The sequence below is a fragment of the Pteronotus mesoamericanus genome, unplaced genomic scaffold (assembly GCF_021234165.1).
Source record: "Pteronotus mesoamericanus isolate MK-2021 breed Mesoamerican mustached bat unplaced genomic scaffold, CSHL_Meso_final contig_101, whole genome shotgun sequence".
In the NCBI taxonomy this organism is placed as follows: domain Eukaryota; kingdom Metazoa; phylum Chordata; class Mammalia; order Chiroptera; family Mormoopidae; genus Pteronotus; species Pteronotus mesoamericanus.
Window position 1 is genome coordinate 3,138,557 of NW_026555001.1, and position 26,688 is coordinate 3,165,244.

General features: G+C 37.8%; 1 protein-coding gene and 1 pseudogene across 1 annotated transcript in view; both read left to right on the forward strand.

The window, feature by feature from the left end:
- Positions 1-235: 235 nt before the first annotated feature.
- LOC129068049 (uncharacterized) lies at positions 236-385 on the forward strand (annotated as a pseudogene).
- Positions 386-7,482: 7,097 nt separating this feature from the next.
- Positions 7,483-26,688, forward strand: part of LRPPRC (leucine rich pentatricopeptide repeat containing) — a 101,860-nt gene continuing 82,654 nt past the window's right edge. Inside the window, exons 1-10 of the mRNA XM_054567173.1 lie at positions 7,483-7,681; positions 17,982-18,178; positions 19,482-19,604; positions 23,016-23,137; positions 23,233-23,291; positions 23,931-24,017; positions 24,638-24,764; positions 25,408-25,552; positions 25,862-26,007; positions 26,521-26,626. Of these exons, the coding sequence (XP_054423148.1) occupies positions 7,533-7,681; positions 17,982-18,178; positions 19,482-19,604; positions 23,016-23,137; positions 23,233-23,291; positions 23,931-24,017; positions 24,638-24,764; positions 25,408-25,552; positions 25,862-26,007; positions 26,521-26,626 (1,261 nt within the window). The 5' untranslated portion in view covers positions 7,483-7,532. The remainder of the gene's footprint in view (positions 7,682-17,981; positions 18,179-19,481; positions 19,605-23,015; positions 23,138-23,232; positions 23,292-23,930; positions 24,018-24,637; positions 24,765-25,407; positions 25,553-25,861; positions 26,008-26,520; positions 26,627-26,688) is intronic.

Genomic DNA, 26,688 nt, shown 5'->3' on the forward strand with positions numbered 1-26,688 from the left:
TGTTCTTTCTTTTATTCTTTGGAGAAGTATCTTAAATTAACATTCCAGACAGCAAGTTAATTCACTTCTATATATTCCAGCACACAGCTCTAAAAAAAATTTCTTACATACCCACAAAGCCCATTATGACACCTTAAAAAGTTAGCAGTAGTTCTTGGTATTGCTCAATGTACCTCAAATGTCTAAAAATGTCTTCTTATAGCTGGTTTGTTCAAATTAGAATCAATCAGCATTCAGCTGTGTGCAGTGGCAGTATCGTAGCCAATGAGATTTATCTGAGGTGCAATTACTGCTAATTGAAAACTTTTCCCAACACCCCACCATGATGACTTCAAATATAGTCGGCTCTGGCAATTTTTGACAGTCTTTATGGAAACTGAGAAGAAGAAAAAAAGAATCAATCAGCATTCTTAAAAAAATGTAATAGAAGAAAATAGGTTAGTAAATACCCAAGTGGATCACATGTAATACGACTCATTATTTTCTTGAGAAATTTTTGTATGTCTGTATTTGTGTCATTTATAAAATGTATTTTCTTACCATTGGTCTTAGTCACAGAAGCGTGAAAGACATTGGTTTAGTGATTCTTTCAAGGCTGATATGTGGGTCCGAAAACCACTTTCTGTAGTTTAAGGAGTGATATATGTATGTACAGGAAGGAACTCTCTCTCTTTGCTCTTGCTGTTCCCTGTGCTTAGAACTCCCTTTGCCATCATGTCTACTATTTTACACCTTCCCTAGCCTCCAAAAGCTGAAATGTCATTCCTACCATGAAAACTTCTGTTCTCTTGCCCAGCTGCCACTTCGTTTGCCTCTTCTTTGGGACACTCATCACACTGCCTTATGTAATGATTACCTGTATAGAATAGTATGTGTTTTATCCTCTCTATAAATTAAGATCGTCAAGTATAGAATGCGTAACTTCTTTGCCCTGGGATGTAACTTGTCCTGTGCTCAGCTTACTTACACAAAGCACTTAACAATTGAATAAACTGAGTTAGGAGTTTGAGACACTAGCTATTGCTTACTAGCAGTGAAGATGTTGGTGTCAAACCGACTGCAAGGAAAGACTGGAGAAGAACCCAAATTCAAGAGGTGTAGACTTGATCTTGCAAAGCAACAACAATAATAATTGTAGCTATATTATCTTCCTATGTGCCTGGTACTGTAAGTATAATACTTATTTTAACTAATATTCTGACATCAAAATTACAACTAAACTATAGAACAAATATCATTTAGAACTGTCAGAAGTTGAGCTGAATGGAAGTCCTACAACTATGGAATTAAAGAAGAAATCACATTAAGACTGGTAGGAGGTGTGGAGACGAGAAGAGGGCTGGTCCCAGCCCTACACCAAGCCCTCCAGCCCAAGGTTCCAGTGCCAGGGAGATAAGTCTCCATAACTTCTGGCTGTAAAAACCAGTGAGGATTAAGGCTGTGAGAAACAGAAACTTCTGGAGTCCCAGGCAGTTCCTCTGACAAGGTCCCCACACAAACTTACTCAGACTCACTCCCTCTGAGCTCTAGTGACAGGGTAGCAGATTGAAAGGCATCAGAGACAAATGGGGAGGAACTAAATTGTCTGGCATCAGAGCAAGAGCTGGGGGACAGCTTTCACTCAGACAGAAGCGCTGGAGGCCACTGTTTCTTTTCTGAGACTTTCCCACATGGAGCAGAGCAACAGAACTGGCAGGTGGGTGCCATATCTAAGACTTCATCAACCTGGCTCACACTGTTTGCCCCACCTTGGTGATTCTTTGAGGCCCTTCCCCACCCTACTTTTGGGCCCACCAAACTGGTGGTTTTTCCATACAAATGGCTTATCTTGGCCCATGCTTCTGATTTTCCTAAATTCTCTCAAACAAACAGCATCTGTCTTCAGTGAGCCCCCTATCTGTTGATTAGTAGCCCCAGGCACAGCACTAGCAGCAGCTGGCCTTGGTTCACAGCTTGCCCTCACCTGGGTACCTCCAAGCCCAGAACAAGTAGCAACCACCTGCAGATTGCTCTGTAGCTTATGCTGTGTGATCCTGGACAGGACACAGGTGGTAGCTGACCTTGGATGATCCAACATCAATCAAGGCTGAACTACAACAGGAGGACATACACAGCTTACACGGTGGGCACACCTTGAGTACCCCACTTGGGGAATATGAAAGGCTATGTCACTGGACCCTACAGGACACCTACTACATTAGGCCACTCTACCAAGCCTGAGAGACATAGCAGCTACTTAATACAAAGAAACAAAAAAAGGGAGGTTGCCAAAATGAGGAGACAAAGAAACACGGCACAAATGGAGGAACAGAACAAAACCTCAGGAAAAAAAAACTAAAAAAAATGGAGAAAAGCAATCTACTAGATGCAGAGTTCAAAACACTGGTTATGAGAAGGCTCAATGAACTTAGTGAGAACCTCAACAGCACACAAAAAAAAAAAAAATCCAGGCACAAACGAAGGTAACACTAATTGAAATAAAGATTAATTTACAGGAAAATGACAGTAGAGTGGATGAAGCCGAGAAACAAATCAGTGATCTGGAACATAAGGAGCCAAAAACAACCAATTGGAACAGCAAGAAGAAAAAAGAATAAAAAAAAAAATGAAGATAGTGTATGGAACCTCTGGGATAACTTCAAGTTTACCAACATTTGCATCATGGGGGTGTGAGAAGAGAGAAAGCAAGAAATTGAACACCTATTTGAAAAAAATGACAATACGTCTCTAACTTTGTGAAGGAGATAGATATACGAGTCCAGGAAGAACAGAGTCCCAAACAAGATGAACCCAAAGAGGCCCACACCAAGATACATTATAATTAAAATGCCAAAGTTTAAATACAAAGAGAGGATCTTAAAAACGGCAAGGAAAAAGCAGGTAATTGCTTGCAAGGGAGCTCCCATAAGAATGTCAGCTGATATCTCAAAAGAAACTTTGCAGGCTAGAAGGGATTGGCAAAAATATTCAAAGTGATGAAAAGCAAGGACCTACAACTGAGATTAGTCTACCCAGCAAAGCTATCATTTGGAACTGAAGGACAGATAAAGAGCTACCCAGACAAGAAAAAGGTAAAGGAGTTCATCACCACCAAACCAGTATTACATTAAATTTTAAAGGGTCTTCTTTAAGAAGAAGATCAAAAATATGAACAATAAAATGGCAATAAATATGTACCTATCAACAATCAAATCTAAAAAACAAAACAAACAAACAGCAGAAAAACAGTCACATGGTTTTCATGGTTGTCAGATAGGAGGGGGGTTGGAGGGATGGGCAAAAAAGGTGAAGGGATCAAGAAGTGCAAATTATTAGTTACAGAATAGTCATGGGAATGTCAAGTACTGCATAGAAATAAAGTAGCAAAAGAACATGTATGCAGGACCCATGGGCGTAGATAATGCAGTGTGGAGATTGCCTGAGGGAGTTGGGGAGATGGTGGAGTGGGCAAAGGCAGAAAAATTGGACTGTAATAGTACAAACAAGAAAATATAATTTAAAAAATAAAATAAAATATTTTGGATCATGAAAAAGAAAACTTAATATTCCCCCCTAAAATCCTAGAAGGAAAGGATAGGTTATCACCAGTTTTACACATGAAGAAATGGAGCAGTTAAGTACTTTTCCAAATTCTACCTCCTAAGCTGTCCTTCTAATAAGATTCTGTTCAGAAGGTATACCATTCACTGGGACAGGCAGGGGTCCTAATTTCCTAACCAATGTTTGAATCCATTTCATAATTCAGAATAAGCAAAGGGAGGAATCAAGGATGATCAACTTGGACTTCTCTTCCACTTTGTCACAGCTTCTGGAATCTAAAGACATCTGAGAACTTAGGAAGTCTCACTGAAAAACAAGCAAATACCACTTTTTCTCTCTTACACACACATATGAAACACAGAGACACATGTGCATCTTGCATGTGTTGAGAACTAGTCATTCTTCTAATTCCAACCTAAGGAATCTTTCCCTGGGAACCTTTTTACTTCCAGGTGAGGCATACTCTCATGGAAACATGTTTCTTTTTCAAAATGCCTGTTTCAATGTATAACTCATTTAGTGTGATTATTTGATGAACATCTGCCTTGCCCTCTGGAAGGTAACCTCCATAACTGTAAGGACCGCTCCTGCTTTTGCCCATCATATTTTTTTTTTCTAGCACTTAATTTGCTGCTTGGAAGATCTTAGGTGTTCAATAAACAATGAATACATTCATGAGTGAAGAAATGAATGCCTAGATAAATTTCAATAGAGGCTTCATACTTCTAGGGGTATCTGGGTTTAAAACAGAGATAATGTTGGTTGGAGACTAAAGGTTTCAGAGACAGTAGCAACTAAGCGAGATCATCAATTCATTCTCACCACTACTTCTACCAGCCTCAGTACACCTGTAACCACATAGCTTGTCTTTCCTTCTATGACAATGGCTGCACTATCTGGATTCTCCTCTAAAGTCAACCCCTTCATTTTTGTCCAGATCCCATGCCCTCTCGTCTACTCAGTGTACTCTTTCTCCTCTGCACTATCAATTTTTCATTCTCTACTGCAGCACTGACCAACAGAATTTTCTATAGTGATGGCAATTTTGTGTCTGTGCTGTTCAATATGGTAGTTTCTAGCTACTAGTGGCTATTGAGTACTTGAAATGTGGAACTGAGGAAATGAATTTTAAAAATTTAGGTTAAATTAAATTAAATAACTACATAAGAACAATTCCCATCAGCATCAAAAATGCTGTTATTTCACCTTAAAAAATGTATCTCTATAAATTGGTAGTTACAAAATAGTCATGGGGATGTAAGCAAAACATAGGGAATATAATCAATAACATAGCAATAACTACGCATGGTGCCAGGTGGGGTACTAGAAATATTGAGGGGAACATTACATAAAGTATATGATTGTTTAGCCACTAAGCTGTGAAACCAACATAATAAAATTGAAAGAAAAGAAAACACTAATCTCCCTGATTTCACACCTCCTTCTAGAAAACCACCCCCTTTCTTGGCCCAGTCCTTCACAGTATAGTCTACAAAGGCTTGTCTATTCTCCCTGTTTCTACTTCCCCTTTCCATGTTAAGTTCACTTAAATCAATCTTTTAATTCAGCATATCATCAAAATTGCTCTTTGTGGCATCACCAGGGACCTGCAAATTGCGAAGTCCTCTGGTCAATGTTGAGTGCTCATTTTACCAGAACAAACGACAACATGTGGTTGGTAATGCCCTCCTTGAAAGACTTCCCTCTCTCTGTTATTTGAGATTCCATCTCTTTCTCTTCATTCTCCTCCTACCTCTCTGGCTATTCTTTCTCAGTGTCTAGTGCTGGATTTTCATTTCCACATCTTCTAACTATTGAAATGTGACAAGCCTCAGTTGCTGGATCTTATTTTGTGTCTACGTATATTTTCCTCCTAGATGTTCCATGGCTTAAAATATTAGGTAAAGTCTGTAGATTCCCAAATGTATCTCTAATTCTGAACTCCAGACTTGAATGTCACATAGCCAATTCCCTACTCAAGCTTGACATTTGGATGTCTAACAGGCACCTCAAGCTTAATATTCCAGAAGATCACTGTTGATTTTGATCTTTAAATCTGTTTTCCCTCAGTCCTCCCAATTTTAATCAGCGCCATCTCCCTCTTTCTCAGGCCAAACATTTTGGAGTCATCCTTGACTTATACCCAGGCCTCGGTATATCCTGGTTCTACTATTTAAACAGAGTGAAAATTGACTCTTCCTCATTATCTCACCTGCCACCCACTCCATCCAGCTCACTACCATCTCTAGTCTAGATTATTCCAAGAGCTTTCTCACTCATCTCCCCACTTTTATTTACCTTTATTCCTTTAAAACACCTCTCCAAAAAGTAGCCAGAGTGATCCTTTAAAACTACAAATGGTTTCATATCATAGCGACACACCATACTTTACAATGGTTTCCTATCCCATTCCGAACAAAAATCGGAGTTCTTATAGCTGCATATCAACACTCTGCAATATCTGCCCCTCACCTACATCTGACCTCTATGCCCGCCAACCCTCCCCTCCCTGCCCTGCTCTTTTTTCACATCCACCGTCCCCCTTTCTCCTCTTTGAAGGGGCTACAGGTGTCCTTCTCAATCCCTACGGCGATTTATTTTACATCACAGTTCTTATGTATTCCCAGTTTAAATTACGGAATGCTTAATCGGAGACGAGACTTGGTCTGTTTTGGTCTCTGCTGTATCCCCATCTCAAAGAGAGCCCGGCACTCAATGTATGTTCCATAAATGTGTTGAAATGAGTGAATAAATAAATTATATTCCTAATGCCTAAGAGTATAACCCAGAGTAAACCACTGAACCTTTCTCTGGATCTCATTTTCCTCATCTCTCAAGGGAGAGATGAGTTTGATAATTTGAAAATACACACTTTTTTTTTTTTTCCAGTAAATATGTAATGCAATCTACTCGGTAGACTGACCCTGAGTATGTGCCTAAGCTACAAGAAAAAGTCACACAGTCCTTGCTCTCAAGAAGCTGTCCAGGGGGATAAACAGCCAAACGGGAAATGACCGTGGAAGGCTTCCAAAGGAAGCTTCGGAGGGCTCACCTGGGAACGGGAAGGATAAAGCTAGGTGAAGAGGGAGCGGAAGCCTGCTCCGGGCTTCCCGCGTGTGCACAGGGAACCCTTCCAGACTGTAAAGCCTGTGAAAGCAAGAGCCTCCTGTTTAATCCCCAGATTTGGCTCCAGACTCTCAAACCTACGGCTCTTATCTCTCACGCTAGTACATATACTGACGGAAGGGGCAGCGTAGGAGTTAGGGAAGATAACGAGTTTAGTTCCAGCTTTAAAACTATAAGACCTTAGTCAGACCCCATCTGTTTCATAACGCGAGGCACTGCTTATGGACCTAGGATTGGACCTCTGTATTCCTTTACACTGCCCCCTGGCCCCGATAATACTAATCACGTTATAGGTAATCCTGGAGGTCCCTAGCACAGTGCAAAGGTCCTCAACGGTTTTTCGTCCCACGTTTCTGAGAGTTACGGCGCGCTCCCAAGAGGGAGCGCGGCAACTTCAACACGGAGCAGCAGCCACCGAACGCCGGCGGCAACCCCAGCCTCTGCAGAGAGCGCCTCTGCACGCAGGGATCTTCATAGTCGGCTGTTCCCGAGAGCACTCCGGAGTTCCGGTCGGTTGGCCCCCCGCAAGCCCCTGCGCTAACCTGGGAGGAGTCGACCTCTTCCGACTCTACCAACTGAAGAGCGTAGGGGTGCAGCGACTGCACTTGCTGAGACGAAACACAGAAGACAGGAAGAGAAGCTCCATTCAATAACACGTCAAGCCACATTGTCATTTAAATGTTGTGTGTGTCTCGTGTCTCCTCAGAGACGTAGGCTTTTTACACCTTCTAAGCTAAAACGACACTTGCCTCCCCTGATGTCTGGCGCGCTGGGCCTTTGGTTTCTCCCGCGCCGGGCGACCCTGAGGTCACGTGCTCCCCCTGTCCTTCTTGCGGAACGTGCGAAGTGCTGGGGACAGCCGAGCCATGGCAGCCCTTCTCAGACCCGCACGCTGGCTCCTCCGGGCTGGGGTGGCTGCGCGCCTCCCGCTCTCCCTACGCCTCCTCGCGGGCGGCCCGGGCCGGCCGCACGCCGCGGTCTGTCAGCCCGCTGCACGCGCCGCGCCTGTCGCCGGGTGAGTGCCTCAGCTCTCCTGCAGCTCAGGCATCTCCCGGGGTCGTTGACGCTGGTGGGGGACAGGTGCTTCCTGTGCCCTTTTTCGAGCCGGTCTGCCCGCTCCAGAGCCAAGCATCCCGGGGCCTCGGACCATGCTCTCCACCAGGGGTGTTCGGGTGACTGGGTTGGTCGCCTTCAGAAGGTCATGGCCGCGGGCATGGCTTGTTTCCGGCTTGAAGTCTGCCTTCGGGCTACCTTCAGCCTGGGACGCTGAGAGGGGTCCTGAAGGCTGCTGCGAGGTCGGGTGGCACTCCTGTCTTCAAGGTTGACCAGCTTGTGTTCTGTCCCTTGTGCAAGCATTATTGGTGATTAGCAGTAACCACCGAGGAGTTAGTTTTCGAGTGTTACTTATTTTTGGGGGGTGGGGGGAGAATAGGTTGGGAATTGGGAGAGTTAGGAGTCGCTTAGAGATAGATGTTTAATAATGATCAGCTTGGGTCTTTGCCTGAATTTTCTTGGAGTTTTCCCTGTAGTATTTACGAAGGTGTGATTTGGGTTGGAAATTGTCACAGTAGGCTCAGTAAGTGTCAGTGAATGAGAAGTGAACATGTGCAAGGCACTTCCGGGGCGGGGGTCTGGCGGGGAGTCTGGGGGGTGCAGAGGCAAGTTAAATTCTCAGCGGGTGTCAAGAGTGTGAGTAAATGCCCGCAGGGACTGAGGATTATCAGGAGATAGATTTGGTATTAGACTTTTCGGGGGTGGGGGACAGGAAGCTTGATGAAAGTGTTCATTTGAATAGTATTCTGACCAGCTGAGAACGGGACGTGGGCACTGAGGTTTTAGGTTTGGGGGAAAGCTGGTTTTTGGAAGGACTAATATTTAAAGTAAAGGTATTTTGGGAGTCAGTGTAAGGACTAAGAGCTAAGGATCTGGAATAGGCCAGGGCTGGACTGCTGACCCCTGTATTTATTTGTATAATGCAATTGGACAGGTTACTTAACATCTCCAGGCCTATTTCCTTAGTTATAAGGTAAGAGTAGCAATAATGTTGGTGGTATTGTATGTAAAGCACTTAGCATGGGACCTGGTACCTAATACATGCTTTATTAGTTTCTAGAATAATAACTATGATTACATGGGTCTTTGTGGACCATCCTGGAACCCTACTCTCTACATAAAATTATATGGAGGAAATGTTTTATGACTTCTTAACAACTTAGTTACATATTTGGGAGTGCAGCCTACTTGTAATCTGGAGCCTGCCTAGATTTTCTCATTAGGCCTCAATAGTTAACCTTCATGCCTCTGCTTTCTTGACACTGCTACGGCTTTTGGTTTTCAAAGAGTTTTTTTTGACAAAGAAAGTCATGCCAACTCCTCTTTTGATGTCATTCATCTTCAATGTCGCATGTGAGGGAACCCAGTCTAGGAGAAAGGGTATTATAAAAGGTTTGGGTGGTCATCAGACCTGGGTTCCATTTACTTGGTGGGAAATCTTAACTTCTTTGATCCTCAGTTTCATTATTTGTAAAGCAAAGATAACAGGTCTGCTTCTTTGTAAAGTTGATTTCTTGTCTTTTAGGACTCAACTTAAATGCCCTTCCTTTCTTTCCTTTCCTTCCTTTCCATCCTTTCCGTATTCCTCATGCAAGGACATGCTTATTGATTTTACAGAGAGGGGAAGGGAGGGACAGAAACATCGACGTGAGAGAGAAACACTGATAAACTGCCTCCAGTACGCACCCAAACCAGGGGTTGCCGGGACCTGCAACCTAGGCATGTGCCCTGACCAGCAATGGAAGCTGTGACCTTTTGGTTTATGGGACGACTCTCCAGCCAGCTGAGCCACACCAGCCAGGGGATATGCTGTTTCTTCAGGCAAGCCTTACCTCAACACTCTCAAAAAACTACCCTCTTTTAGTTTTTATCAAAGCATGTCTCACTTGTCTGATATTATTTACCTTTTCTCTTGTTTTCTTAGTAGAAAATGAGTTACATGAGAGCAGAACTTTGACTTGTTCACCCCTGTGGTGCTCAGCTCATAGCAAGTGAAGTATTTGTTCCCTTTTTCTCCTGGTCACTGTAAACTTTTTCTATGCAATCTTTTATCCTTCAGCCTCTAAGCATGCCCCACATGAAAGACAGAACCTTTCCTGGGAATCTGGGAATCAAGACTTACTCTAGATGCTTCCCAATCTCTCTTCCCTGTCTGTACTCCCATCCTTCATTTCCTCACTTCATATTCACTCTTCTACCCACTGCAATAACCACCGCAAAAGCCATCGTTGTCTTGTTTATTAATTTTTTATTGTATATTTTTAAATTATAAAACCCATGTGTCTTGAGGAACAATTGCAAAATACAGGGGGGAAAGCAGTAAACTAAAAATTTCCCTTAAGTCCCTCATTGATATATATATATATATATATCTTCTTTTAATCACTTATGTATGTGGGAGATGATCGATGTTCAAGGCCTTGACCTCTGGCGCATCACTCTGACTTCCTTTTCCCCTTTGAGAGACCCTTTTCTTGGCATCAGTGACACCAGTTTTCCTTGATTTTCTTTTTCGGCGTTTTCTCACTCATTTTGTTGCTTCCCTTTTCCTCTGTTTGTCTCTTAAATGCTTATGTTTTGTCCTTAGTCTTTTTTTTAAATTATTATTATTAATCTTTCTATTTTCAGGGCATCAGTTCCTACCTACCTATCTGATGATGGCATTATTTCTCCTCCTGTACAAAGACTATCTATTTAGACATCTATTGGTTGAACTACAGGTACTTCAGACCCATCACATCTCACATTGGACTTGTCTTTCCTCCCAAATCTGTTCCTTATGGGTTCCCTTCTTTAGTGAATATTGCTATTTCTGTTTCTTCGAGATTTCTTATTCATACACCATTGACACCTTTCCACTATGTGTTGCTTGCACAGATTAGTAAGTCCTGTTTTATCTCCTTCATCTGGAATGAATCCCTTCTTCCTCCAGCCTCCACGTCAATCTCTGCTCTCCTTGGTAATTTTATCATGTCATTTTCTTACAGTCAGGTACTGGTGGCTTCCATTAGGTCCAGGATAAGTTGCTTCATGATATGGAGATGCCTCTGGAGCTTCACTTACGGGTTTTTCCCATTGTATTCTATTGGGTTGGCCAAAAAGTCTGTTTAGTTTTTTCCATAAAATAAAAGACTACATTTTCATTTTCACTAATAACTGTATTGATTTGTATATTTTGAGTATGTAAGCTGTCTCCCATGTGGTGTAACATTAATTGTTCTCAATTAACATCTCGATTTGCTCACTATCAAACTATTTTTGACATGTTCAGTCATCCCCAGCACCTTCTCCATACACTGCACAAATCTTTTTTTACATTTCAGTTGTGTTTTTACCTTTCTTGAAATAATAAAGCATAGTATGCTGAAAATGTTGCATATTTTCTTCAATCTTCAATATTAAAATGACCAAACAAAAATTCACCACTATTGATAGTTTGTTTTTTTTAATGCATGCCAATATGACAGCTGTCACAATACAATCTAACAAAATTGTTTCAAATGAAGTTAAAGACAGCTAAGTGCTACAAGAGCCAACTTGGGGAAAAAAAGCAAATGAACTTTTTGGTCAACCCAATATATTCTAGTTATACCAAATTACTGTTTTGCAGTCAGCAGCACTTCTGAAACTATAATGAGCATTAGAATTCCTTGGGGATCTGATTATGTAGGTCTAGGCACAGGACTGAGATTCTGCATTTCTAACAAGCCCCCAGATGATAAAGATGCTGCTGCAATGTGGACCAGCAAGGCTCTGATGGACCATGTTGTCTTTCTGCTTGCCTTTGAATATAGTGTTCACTTTTGAAATTTGTCTCCCTTCACACCTACTCAAATTAAATCTTGGCTACTTCTCTTACTTGACTGCTCCTTTCTTATGCTTTCCCTCACAGCCTGAATCACTGCAGCATCTATTAACGTGATTACATGTGTACTCACCAGTACTCCAGACCTGGTTGTAAGTTCCTTGAAAGCAGGAACTTTGTCTTACTCTTTTTGCCTTGAGTTGAGTATATCAGTGAAAATCACAGACATTGAGGAAGGAATACGAGATGCAAAGACATTTGAAGGAGTACTTAATCCACAAATTCACCCTGATCTTTATTTCCTGAATGTCCTGTCTGAGGAGGAAAGATGAATATTACAATATTAAGTGAAATTATTAGAATTTATTGATCTGTTTTCAAAAAGTGGAGCACCAAAAACTATATATTTTTATATTCTTTAGCCTTACTCTTCATTTTCCTATCTCAGCACTTCCTTTGTTTTTTTAAACAAATATTTTCTTAAAAACCAGCTCTTAACCCTATCCTCTGTGGGGAGGTAAAGGAGCAACATTTTTAAATAATTTATATGTTAATTTATATGTTAATTTTTAAAATTATGTTTATTGATTTTTAGAGAGAAAGTCGGGGGCGGGGAGATAGAGAAACATTGATTGGTTGCACCCATCTGAATGCACCCCCCCTGGGAATCGAACCCACAACCTAGGTATGTGCCCTGGCTGAGGATTGAACCCACAACTTTTTGGTATATAGGATGATGCTCCAACAAACTGAGCCATCCAGCCAGGGCAAGGAGCAGTACTTTTGCTTTCTCACACTTTTTTTTCTTACACTTCTGGATCAGAAGCTGCTTATATTTTTCTTGAGAATTTTAAGAATAATAGTTGTGTCCTTCAGAGGAAAGATTAGCTTTCGGCTAAATCAGTTTGGAAGTTGATGTAGATTGATGGTTGGCTCAAAGCTGAAGATCACATATTGCCCAATGACAGAATGATGTGACTTCTTCAACGATGGAAGGAAAGAAAACTTTCCCTTATTTACCTCATTAAAAAAGATCTTTTCAACAAATACTAAGAGTATGTCTGGATCCTTTGGGGTTGTGATTCAGCCTCTGCCCTTTGTATGTATAAGTTAGTCAATTACAGAGGACTATGATAGGCACAGTACAATGATTACATATGTACTACCCATAGGAGATGAATTTACTGTGGCATTTCAGAGGGAAGAGCAATTTACTGTGGTATTTCAGAAGAGCAGTCACATTTGTTTTGTGGTAGGGGATCACTTGAGTTTGAGAGAGCACGTGGTAATAACTAGACAGTGTCACGGGAAGAGAAGAGCATGAAGAGGCTATGTGGCTATGTGATGGAAGCTGATGTTGCAAAGGCCTGTTGATTCATTGAAGCTACCAAGGTAGATTAGAAAGTTGGTCATTTGATGGTTGGACGCCCTTGGAGTGTTTTGAGAGATACAGGTGTTGACAAAGTTTACATAGACTAATGGAGAGAGAAAGGCTGGAGATGGCCAGACCAGTAGGGACAACATTGGTACTACAGGTTAGGGCTAATAGGGCCTTAACTGGTTGGTGCAGAACTAGGAAAGATACTTCCTTTTCTTCTTGAGAGACAGAGAACAAGAGATTAATTAGGATGTTAGAAGAATTGGGAAGAACAAATTTGGAGATTAATATAAACAATAGTATCTTTAGACCTTTACCATTTTTAAAAAAGATTTTATATATTTCTTTTTAGAGAGGGGAAAAGGGGAGGAGAAAGAGGGAGAAAAACATCAGTGTGTGGTTGCTTCTTGTTTGCCCCTAACTGGGGACCTGGCCTGCAACCCAGGCATGTGCCCTGACTGGGAATCAAACTGGCAACCCTCTGCTTTGCAGTCTGGTGTTCAGTCCACTGAGCTACACCATTTAGGGTAGATCTTTACCATTTTCAAAGTGTATATGTATGAATACATCACACACTTTGTGGGTTAATATTACACAGTAGGAAATTGAAGCTTAGAAGTGTGAGCTGATTTATCTAGCATTTCCAATTGAAATTCAACTACTGTGATTCCCAGTTCTGAAGTGTTTTGAGTATGTTGTAACTTAGGTGCTGGAGGTATTTAAGGACATAAAAACATCAAAAAAAAAGACAGTACCTGATACATTATAAATTTAGGAATTAAAGACTTTCACGGGTAGGTAAGCACATGGTACGATTTCAGAATGTAAACTCCGGAAGAGATCTTTAGAATAATCTACTTCATCCCACTTTTCACTTTGTAGATTTGAGTGTCCACATCACATTATAGGCTCCAAGCTGGTTAACTTGACTCTTCATCACTTCCTGTCATAACTGAGATATCCCTATGAACTGGAGGAGGCTGAGATGGACAGGACATCTGGATAAGGGGAAAGGAATGCATTGGAGTTTCAAGCCAGGAGACTGTTATCAAAGTGTAGGAGGATTGCTTTTTTTGATCTGAAATTCTGTGACTTACCGTAAAGCATAAAGCTGTGTTTGGGGGACAGCTAAACTGGGCAAGACTTTTTAAAGAATTGAAGTTTCGCAAAATAGTTCAGAGAGAAAGTTCATTGTGACAGCTCTACAAAAGATTAGGAAAGGTCAGTCAACAGATGTTTTTTGAGTACTTTCTATAGTAAGAGCTTTATTGAGCAGGAATCAACACACACGCACACACGCACCGCCCCCCCCCCCCCCCCCCGTGTTTTTCTTCAGATGAAGAAACTAACGCTTAGACTACTTGTTAAATAGTATAGCTTGGATTTAAATAGGCCTTTTAAAATAAATCTTATGCTTTCTGCTAATACATTGTAAAAGGAAGAAAATGCTCTAGTAAATATTTAGTTAATATTTATCACACTTTGCCAGGACCTTTATATACACTTTCCCAGTGTTGCTCAAACTTTGGGCATTTGTGTACTGCCTTCAGAGAACTTTTTTGCCAAATCTGAGAACTACCTAAACTATTATTATTTATGTTTAATGTTTTTCTTGACTTTGGTTTTAGGTTTAAACTGACATTTTTATAACTTAATTTTATCTTAAGGGAGTATGCTAGCAAAATAAAGAGCTTGCTATGATGGTTATTTTAAAGTTCTTATTAAAATAAATACAACTACTAAAATGGAAAAATCTTTCTGTGCAATCTAAAACCATCTTCCCTAGCAAAAGTGTGATATTTTGGGAAACACTGCACATCTCACCCAGTCTTTGTGAGGTAAACACTGTTCTCTCTCGGATGATACAAGGTTAGGGAGAGTTGCAGTAACTTGGCCAATGTCACACATTTTGTGAATGGCAGAGCTTGAACTCAGGCCAGGCTGCAGGACTAAAGCCCACACAATTAAAGCTTATGCATTTCCCCCAAGCTATAGAGCCTGCTCTAAGATTCTGCTTATCAAATGTTCATGAAAATGATACATAATAGGATAGGATATATACAGAGGACTAAGTAAGAACTTGTATGTAAAATTTTCTTCACACAGAGGTGAGAATTAACAAATCATGTGGTGCAATTTGTTTCCTGGAACTTGTAATTAAATCAGGTGATGGCTTTGGTGGTACATATTTCTATCCTACCTACACTGCCCGCTGTGTTCTAAGCTTCCGTCAGTCTCCCACCTGGGCTACACTGCAGCAGCTTCCTAAATGGTGTCTCTCTTTTAATTCTTGCTGCTTTCTAATTCTCCACTGACTGTTCTGCCTTGCTTGGAAGGATTTGGCAGATGAGGTATGAAGGATAAGAGGGACTGAGCAATAAAATAATTGTCCTAAGATCTTGAGCTTCAGAGAACAAGATAGTGGTGTAGAGTGGGTAGCTACGGAGCAATATGAAAAGAGTACCAGCCACTTTTAGGAGGAGTCATTTTTAAAAAAATTTAAAATATTAAAACAAGTGGAATCAGTATATATATATAAAATGTAAAAAAAATTATATACGGTGCCAGGTTGGGTCTATTCCACATGTGCAGGGCTGGCTAAACACTTGAAAACCAATTGATGTAATCAATATCAACAGGCTATTGAGAATGCAAGTGGAATAGTTAAGGGATTGGTGATAACATAGTGATATTTGAGATCCCCATTGCCTATAGAATGGTACTACAAAATAAGCTGAGAGAACAGCTTTAGGAAAATCAGTCTCATGTTTTATAAGCATGTCATAAAATCCAAATCCCTTACTTACCAGCCATTGGAGGCTTCCCATTATCTAGGCTCACCTTCCCTAGCTAGGTTTAATTTTTGCCCCTTTCCAGTGTGAGACCCCTTTGCAGACAGATTAGTTTCTTCGATGCCCTTCCACTACATTGCATTCATTTCAGAATGAGACTACCTGAGTACTCATTTTGGCCCTATCATCCTGTCATTAACTAGCTTTTACTGTGACTTTGGGCAGATTGCTTCAGTTTTCCTAACTGTTACTGTAGGATTATAGCCATAATTTTCTATTACCTAGAGCTATAATTAAATGTATAATAGACATTAAGTTAACTACTGATTATATCTATCCTATCATGTATTTGCATCCTTCTTTAAACTCTGATAGCTCAAAAGTGATGCTGAATTGACTCCTAAGAGTCATGAAGGTGAGGAGAATCGGGAAGGGAGAGTTTTCAGAACAAGTGTGATTAGTTTGTGGATATTCCAAGTTAAAAAGGAAGAATAACACTTTAGTAAAGAGTTTACTTTAAAAAATAAGCACTGAGACCATCTAAAACATACAAAGAACTCTTAAAACTCAAGAATGGGACATGCAGATGGCAAATAAGCGTATGAAAAGAAGCGCAACATTATATGTCATTAGGGAATTGCAAATTAAAACAACAATTAAATAACTACTTCATACCTGTTAAAACGACTAAAATCCAAAACGTCTCTGGCATAAAATGCTGGGTATGTAGGGCAATAGGGGACTGTCAGTCATTCTTGCTGGGAATACAAAAGAATACAGAATGGTACAGCCATTTTGGAAGACAGTTTGGCAGTTTTGTACAAAGCAAAATAAATCTAAACTTACATTATGATCCAGCTCAGATATTTACCCAAATGAATTAAAAATTTATATCCACACAAAAACCTGAACATAAGTGTTTCTAAAGGCTTTATTTGTAATTGCCCAGAATTGGAAGCAACCATTATGCTCTTCAGTAGGAGAACAGATAAATCGGGGTACTTTCATACAATGGAATATTAATAAGAAATGAGCTTTTGAGCCACAAAAAACATGGAGAAAACTTGAATGTACGCTAAGTGAAAGAAGCCAGTCTGAAAAAGGTTACATACTGCAGAGGAAAACTCTATAATATTCTGGAAAAGACAAAACTGTAGAGAAAGTAAAAAGTGCTTGCCAGTGGTTCAGGTGGAGGCGATAAGGGATGAGTAGTTGGTGGAGCACAGGGAATTTCTAGGCAGTGGAACTGTTTTGTATGGTACTGCAATCCATTTCATATATTTGTCAAAACCCATAGATAATGTACACACACAGTGAACCCTGTTTTAAGGTACAGACCTTAGTTAATAATGTATTAATATTGGTCATTTGTAACAAATATATCACACTGATACAAGATGTTAATAGAGGAAACTAGGTGGAGGAGGAAGAGGATATATGAGAATTCCTATTTTTTGGACAATTTTTCTGTAAACCTATACATGCTTTGAAAAGTAAAGCGTTAATTTTATTTTTAAAAAGATTTTATTTATTTTAGAGCGAGGGGTAGGGAGGGTGAGAAACATCAGTGTGTGGTTGACTCTCACGTGCCCTCCACCCAGGATCTGGCCCGCAACCCAGGCATGTGCCCTGACTGGGAATCAAACCAGTGACCCTTGTGGTTTGTACACTGAGCCACACCAACCAGGGCGGTAAAGCATTAAGAAAGGCAGAACATTTTGACAGTTGGAGTCTGTTATAATAATCTGGTTCTTTCCCTGGCTGGTGTTTTTTTTTAAGGAATTGCATAATTTTAACTTGGACATTGGTCTTTTAATAAGCTTACACCTTGAAAACATTTGAGATAGTTATTAGAATTTTAGTTATATTTTAGAATCCTTTTTTCATTTGCAGAGGTGGGAAGAGTACTGTAGCGTAAACTACTTCATTTTCCCTTAATTAAACTGCTTTTAGTTAAGGGGGATTTAAAAAAACCTTAAAACGCAGCATATCATTGTCTTAGTTTCAGATGATTCCATATGAAAGGTTATCAGTACACTGTCAAACAATTATTCAAGAGATTTACTTTGCATACAGTTGGTATGTGTGTCTATGATTTTATTTAAAGCAGAAGTCCAAACTTTTTTTCCTACCAGTTTATACTTCCCCTGAGCAAAATGCTGTTGCACTATGAATGTTTTTGGATTTAGTAACTGATAAAAAAGCTGTGTATAAATTTTGCTCAAAAAGACAACCTGTACAGATAGTAGTTGACTTGGTTTATTATTAATTGTGTTTCATTTTATAGACAGCTACTGAGCCAGGTCAGGCTGTATGCCATTGCTGCTGAAAAAAAGAATTATCTTCAAGAGGAGTCCACTTCTCAAAGAAGGAATGCCAGTCAATTTGACTGGGCTCTGATGAGACTAGATAATTCTGTCCGAAGAACTGGCCGCATCCCAAGGAGTCTTCTACAAAAAGTCTTTGATAACACCTGTCAGTCAGGTATTTCTAACTTTTCTATTCAAAACTTTGAACTCTTAGTATGTACTTGTTTGGGGGCAAGCTCTTTGATACTTTTAGTTTTGTTGGTTATTTTTGGTGATCATGATTTACTGTTATGATTGTGATCTTTCCAATTCATCAGGGTAAAGTTTTGAGTAAGACATTTTGTCTCAGATATTTATTTCAAAATCAAATAAAAATTGCCTTTTTGCTTTCCACAGTATAAAAGAGTCACTTTCAGTGGTAGATTTTCTTAGAAGATACTAGTTTTTATTTTCCATTACATAATATCAGCTTTCCCTAAGATCAAATGACAGATTTTCAGAAACATTGATAATCATTTCCCTTTTACTTTCACTTAGCTATTAAAATTTAAGTCACTTATTCAACTTTGAGAATTTGATGGAAGCTCATAAGCCATCTACTCCCCTGACCCCTCACACACACACACAGAAAAGCCCACATGCAAACACATAGTTTTGCATCTAGTTTAAGAGCATTCGCCAGCTTCCTAAAGCCCATCCATGGAGTTTAGTCACATTAAGGAGCTATAGAGTGCAATGATGAGGGATACCGAAAAAGTGTCTATTAAAATTAAGGTGCATTAAAATAATGCTTTTCCTTTTCTCTCTTTGATTTATTCAGAGTTGTCCAACTATTACCATAATCCATTTCAGAACATTTCTGTCACCCCAAAAAGAAACCTCCATATCCTCATCAGCCCCAAAGCCCTCCCATCCCTTCTGGTCCTAGGCAACCACTAGTGTATCTACTATTCGTATAGATATGTTTACTTTATAAAATGGAATCATATAATCAGTGGTTTCTTTTTGTTTTAAAGTCAGCTTTCAGGGACATTTTGAAAAAGAACTTGAATAAGGGAGAAAGAAGTTTATATTATTTTGTAATTGTTTATAAACCTAAAGTTGATATTCAATGGCTTTTAATTGTACAGCTTTGTGTTATTTCATAATATGGTGAGAAATTTAGCCTTTGAATTGCAGTAAGCACTGCTTATCAGTTAGATTCTGTGTATTTTGTAGTCTGTAGTCTTGCAAACTATATAGATTCATAACTTTAGCTGCCTTAAGAAATTGGACTAATTTTGAAAAACTCAGAACTTTTAGTAACATTAAATTATACTTGTGGATTAGGGTAGGATTTCTCCAGTGTACAGGTAGCCTCATAATACTATCTTTAAGGATTGAGAGGTTTTTGAATATTTACAGATTTCAGTTTAAAATTTGATATTTATATGGTATTGTACTATGTTAAATGTTACCCATTAATCTTTTTTTCATAGGTTGCCCAGGCAGTAATCATGCCTTGCTGCTGCTGCGCAGCTGTGGTTCTCTCTTACCTGAACTGAAGTTCTCCGAGAGGACAGAATTCGTTCACAGGATATGGGACAAACTTCAGAAATTGGGTATGATTATTTGAATATGGAATGCATATAAAATGTGTAGATATTTTTTTCCCTGTAGTTAAAAGAAAGTATTCTTTACATAAGTGCTATAGTTAATTTCATGGAAGGACTACCTGATTCATAATTTTTTTTTGTAATATGATTTATTTGGTGAGTTATAGTGACATCTAGGGGCATTAAGAATAAAATAATTTTTCTTAACAGTGTTACTTTTATGGTAAGCTAAAAAGCAAAAGAACAAACTGAAAAGTCCTTTGGTCTGTCAAAGTTATAAATGCACATACCGCTTGACTAAGCAGTTCCATTTGTTAGAATTTAGATGCACGTATTTTCACATTTGCAGAGGGATATTCTTCATTGTAGCTTGTTTGTAATAGTAAGAAAATGAAACCAATTTTAATGTCCCTCGCTTGGGGATTGGTTAAATAAATTTTTGAGTGTTCATAAAATGGAATACTGTGCAACTGTTAAAAAATGGAAGGAATGTTTTATATACTAATATGGGGTGTTCTCCAAAATATAAATAAAAATTACGATGCACAACAGTGTGTATAATACGCTTATTTTGAAGAAAAATGTTTATAAGTTTATGTGCATATAATATTAAAATATTTCTGGAAGAGTGATAAACACTAGACATAATTTTTATTGTGTACCTTTTTATACTTTTTCAATCTTGAACAGTGAACATAGTACCTATTCAAAAAATAAAGTAGCTCAAAAGACCGTTTCATAAAATTCAACGTTCATTACTAATCTTAAAAAATTTAAAAGAATAGATGGATGCTTCTTTTAGATGTTAAAATCTAAAGCCAACAAATAATAAATACTATGTATAATAACAGTGACATGTAGGAGAAAAGATGTGAAAAAATACTAGAAATTATTATTTTTTAGGTCATATGCTTATTTACCTGTAAAATCCCATAAAATTAACTTACAGAAGTTGGAAATATTAAATGGTTAAGAATCCATAACTTTTCCTAGTTAGAAACTTAAATAATAAAAGTATTCAAATGTAGTCACATATATAAAATGTTTAGGAATATCCTTTAAGAAATATGTAGCACTTACATGAAAAAGAAAACAAAAACCTGTAGAATAAAGAGGGAGCCTCATCTCAAAATTTTGAATTCATCTAGAATTAATTGTGTTGACAAGTTAATTTTTTTAAAGTTTTAAAAATAAAGATGAGATAAATGTATTTCATAATGGAAAAGGGTTTTCTAAATGTAAAAGCAACAGAAAAGTGAAGGTAAAGAATTGAGTGTAAAAACTAGAAATGTATATATGCCAATAAATCACATAATTTTAAAAAAATGTTGAACTAAGAAATATTTGTGAAAAAAGTTATGTTCTAAAATACAAAAAAGCCCTTACACAGCAGTCATAATGTTAACACCTTAATAGAAAGATAGACACATTACTTCCTATTGTAATTGTTCACAAACATGTCTTTCCTCTATATCTTGAGAGTGTAATCCATAACATCTTTGTTTCCTAACTTTGCCAGTACCATGATGCTTTCTTTTTACATATTACTCTTGATAAATAGTTGTTGAGTTAATATTGCCAGAAGCCTAGTCAATTGCCAGTGTGACTCTTGTTCACAAACTTGTAAAGCTGTAAGAGATAGTTTAGCTTAGGTAATGTGTCCAAAGTTACAGAATGAGTTATTGACAAGTCTGAGACTGGAACTGAGATTTGCAAATGAAAAACGATTCTGGAGGAAACACTGGAAGTGATAGAATCTTATTTCAGTGTTACCTTTTGCTAAATTTTTAAAAATGGAATTACTTCTGGTGTATGTCTTTGGCCACACCATGATAAATATGTAAGTCTCCCTAACTTCCGTTCAGGTTGTTCAGCTTTTCTGGAATGGTCTTTATTACTCTTTAAATCAACCCAGTTTTCAAGCTAAGGTTTAAATCCATTCCAGAGTTTATCTCCCTTTTGAGTAAGAAATGACCAATGAAATTAACTGGACAGAATAGTAAACATGGGGATAAAAATTAGTCGCTGAGCTCACAGAAGCATTTTTGTCATCTATGACACTATGCCAGTACAGGAGAAATAAGGAGATGAAACTTAGTAGAGTTATATTGAGTAATAATGTTGGCTGAAACCTATATGAAAAGCTAGAATAGATGTTCATCTGGGTTTTGAGCAAGTTTCCCCAGTTTCTCCAACAAACCAGAGTAATACTTTTACAAAATTTTAGAATATAATTTTCTTCAGCCATAGAGTTGTAGACAGCCACTATTAGAGTTCTTCAGCTTGACTTCATGGTTTTTTAGAAGTTTTTAGACCCTATGTGGTAAACTTTTGCATAATCATATTGCAGATGTTAAGTTGCACATGGTTCTCTGTAAAGCCCTATATAAAGTATTATGGTGGATAAGAGATTGGGCTCTCAAGACAGACCACCTAACTTCAAATATATGGTCACTTACTAGCCATGTGGTCTGAGACAAGTAGAAGTCAATTTTCTTCATCTGTAAAATGGGGATGATAATAGTGCTCGCCTCAGAGCTGTTGTGAAGAGTAACTGAGGCTGTATGTGCAGAACATGTAGCAGAGTACCTGAAACATAGTAAGCACTGTACATGTCTACTAAGATAAAAAACAAATATTAATTTAATAGAAAAGGTCTCTGCAGCCTTGAATATCAGACTGAAACCAGATACTGACCACAGGCCTGTGTGGCCACAGGCAGATGAATAAAGATAAGAAATTTAATTCATGAAAATTTAGTAAAACATGTTAGCACTAGATTGATATGATGGCCATGATGTCATGAGTGGGTACAGTAAGGCTGAATGGTAACCTTAATTGATGTGGCCTTAGGTAAGACGGACACAGAAAGAAAACCAAGGGCATTGGAGTACAGGTAATTAACGATAGCAGGCTAGAAATGCTGTTCAGCAACTGAGAATGGAGTAGAAGTGGAACCTTCAAAGACTTTGAGTAGCCTGGTTGGTAAATAAGCATAATTACCAGCATAGTCCTACCTGTATAAAACAGCTACTGTCGTAATCCGTCCATTTCAGTGTATAATGGAGCAAGGACTGCTTTATATAGAAAAATCTTTCAGCCACTTTAAATACAGAGGTAATGTCAGCATTTTCTAACAGGAGGGAATGCTATGCTTCATATGTAAGAGACCTCTTAATATCTGAATAGGCAGTTGATTACTTGTATCTGTATAGTAATTCAGTAATTACTGTCCTACATGGTTAGCTTGCTGTCTCTTCTTACAGGATTTCTATATTTGTGGGTCTAAGTTTGGGGTGAACTACTGAAGTGACCATTTCACTCTTTTTGTTTGTTAAGTTTATACGTGTTTTAGTTGTGATAAAGAATATGATTTTAAGTGCTTTTGTAAAAATTTGATTTAAATTTTATTTGTAGGTACTGTGTATGATGTAAGTCACTATAATGCTTTACTTAAAGTCTACCTTCAAAATGAACATAAATTTTCACCAACTGACTTCTTGGCAAAAATGGAAGAAGCAAACATTCAGCCAAATCGAGTAGGTAGATGCTACTGAAACTGTTCGTCACAGTCACTTTTTTTTTTTAACCCAGAAATATTAAAAATATATTAACTGGCCCATTTCATTGACAGGTAACATACCAAAGGCTGATTGCTGCTTACTGTAATGTGGGAGATATTGAAGGTGCCAGGTATGGAACTCTATAAAAGCATGTATAAGCAAACAAATGTATGTTATGAAATCTAGATATATCCGCTCTTTTAGTGAGACTCTTCTTAGTAAGGGAAATTATTTCAAAAGTATTTCAATCTAGCATATTTGGTAATATGGTTTATATACAGTATAAAATTGTGTAAGGTGAAAAAGTAAAACTTGGTATTTTAATTAAAAATTTGATTTATTGAAGCAGAGGTTTAAAAATATTGCGGTATAAAGCTGACTTTATAATTGATATTTTTTAAAGGAAATGTTCTTAGCCATTTAAACTTCATTCATTTATAAAACTCACTGATTCATATAAAATCAGTTGTGACATTTCTCTGCTTGTGTAAAATTTATTACTACTTTTGGATAGGGGGTTTAGGAAATAAGGTGTAAATGAAAAGGTACAATCTCACTTTTAATCAGTAAATCCTATTAAACTTTTGCTTTTTAAAGGTTAATTTAGTTGTATAGAAGAAACAATCAGATTTTTAAAAACTGTTGTTTTTAACAAGAATACTTCAACACTATTGTACAATGTCAAGGAACGGGGTTTTGTGTGTACATGTTATAGTGAGTGTTTTTGATGTCAATTCCAAGGAGCATTTTTGTTTCTTTTTTATTGCAGCAAGATTCTTGGATTTATGAAGACTAAGGATCTTCCTGTCACAGAGGCAGTATTCAGTGCGCTCGTTACAGGGCATGCAAGAGCTGGGTAATGTTCAACTGAAGGTTTTGTTCTCAAGTGAGGTTTAACTTACAGGAAAATCTCGCAGAAAATTCTTAAACCATGTTTATCCCCTCAAAAATACCTTGAGCATGTGAGATAGAACCTGCACATTTTAAAAATACCACATTCTTAAATTTATCAGTTTCATAAAACTTTTATTAGAAAATGTTTTGTTTTAAACATTGGACCTGATCAAAAGTAACTGACTTTGTAAAATTTAGTAACTGATTTTCTGGTACCCTGAAAAATATTTTTTGTTTTGAAGAATAACTTAATGTTATTCCTCATTAAAAAGGTAAATCTGAGTCATTAACACACTTAGTGAAAGAATGCGAACTATTTAATGTCTATGTAATTATGATACAATTTGATTTTTCTTTTGGAAAAGCTACCTTTAAAAATTTGAGATGTTTATGATCTTTATTATGTCAGAAACTTATAACCAGTTTAGTATGTTTTCCTTTTCTGATGTTACCATGTTTCTAAATGGTACTTAAGAATTTTTAATTTTAATAAGCATAGGTAATAGAGTTTAGATTGCATGATAATGTTTCATTTGACAGTATTACAGTGATCTGTTTTATTTTTTTTCAATTAACTTACAGAGATATGGAGAATGCAGAGAATATTCTCACAGTGATGAAAGAGGCTGGAATTGAGCCTGGTCCAGACACGTATCTAGCCTTATTGAATGCATATGCTGAGAAGGGTGACATTGACCACGTTAAACAGGTATGACTTGTGTTATATAAAGAAACATACTTTAAAATCATTTGTATAAAAACCAAAGGGGAAGAACTGAGGGAGGGAAGGTGGGAGGGGGCAAGGGAAAGAGGTGGGGGGAAGGCAGAGACAAATGTATTTAAAAAGTAAATAAATTAATTAAAAAAAAAAAAAAAACAACAGTATAGGAAATGGAAAGACCAAAGGACTTATATGTACTACCTCTGGACATGAACTAAGGGGGGGATGCAGGTGGGAGGGAGGGTGCAGGGCGGAGGGGAATATAGGGGAGAAAAAAATGGGACAACTGTAATAGCATAATCAATAAAATATACTTAAAAAATTAAAAAAAAAATAAATAAAATAAAATCATTTGTATAAACTTTGTTTTGCATGGAGCAGAATAATTTAGTTCATATCTGTTTTTAAAGGTATCTCTTGTAGACAGTAGTATTGCTAAAAGAATTCCTATAGTTTGTTAACGTAATAACATTGAAATAGAATATTTCTGTTTTATAAAAGAAGTCTCGAATCTTTAGATGATATATGTTCCTAATTTTTAAAACAAAATGTTGGTATTTTAATATATTTAGCTTTAATTTAAAAACACTAGTTTCTAACTTGTATTTCTAATTTCTGGAATTGTCTATAGACTCTGGAGAAGGTGGAAAAGTCTGATCTTTACCTCATGGATCGTGATTTATTGCAAATTATCTTTAGCTTCAGTAAAGCTGGGTATCCTCAGTATGTCTCAGAAATTTTGGACAAAATTGCATATGAAAGAAGATATATTCCAGGTAGTTTTAAAAGTTTTGTTTTCATGATTTTTCTAATAATCTGAATTACTATTTTTACATGATGAAAAAGGCATTCTCTTAACAATAGGGGGTTGTGGTAGATGAACATAGTGCTCTTAAAGCCAGCTTAATAAACTGAAAAACTTGTGTTAACAAATACACAGGAATGCTTTGATTTGGAAGTGCTTCATTATTATTTAGGATATTATCCTTTTGTGTTTGTAGTTCATAAGTTTGTCTTTCATATTGGTTGCAGTGTAAAAATATTATTCAGTTTGATAACAAAAGACATCTTTGATTTCTTTCCAGATGCAATGAACGTTATTTTGCTTTTAGTCACTGAAAAATTGGAAGACACAGCATTGCAAGTTTTGTTAGCATGTCCTGTATCAAAGGAAGAGGGTCTGAGTGACTTCGGCAGTTTCTTTTTACGGCACTGTGTGACTATGAATACGGTATTCTGTCCGTTTTTACATTGTAGACAGTGTAATGGGTGGTGAAATAAGATTTTTTTAAAATCCTCACTGAGGATATGTTAATGATTTTAGAGAGAGAAGAGGGGAGGGGAGGAGAGAGAGAGACAGACAGATAGAACATTGGTGTGAAAGAGAAACATCAATTGGTTTCCTCTAGTAGGCACCCCGACCAAGACTCAAACCCACAACCTACGTACGTGCCCTGACTGGGAATTGACCCTGTAACCTTTTGGTGTATGGGATGATACCCCAACCAGCTTGAATGACCCAGCCAGGGCAAAATAAAATTTTTTAAATGTATAAAAACCTATTAAAGAGATTAAACAAATTTTAAATATAATGAAAACTTTGTTTTTCTGTTGTAAGATGATTGGGTAGAAGAGGATGGGAAGTTCAGATTTTTCAACCCAAAAGTGTTAGAATATTTGCGGAAGGTCAAAGGGTAGGATATTTGTAGATATAGCTGACATGTCCTTTTTATCTCCTACCTAGCCTGCAGAGAAGCTGAAAGACTACTGTAAAAAGTTAAAGGAAGCCCAGATGCATTCATCTCCTTTGCAGTTCACACTCCATTGTGCTTTAGCAGCCAACAAAGCTGGTACTATATTTTCATAATTAAAAACAATAAAAATAAGTTTTTGTGAGGCAGCTTTGTAATAT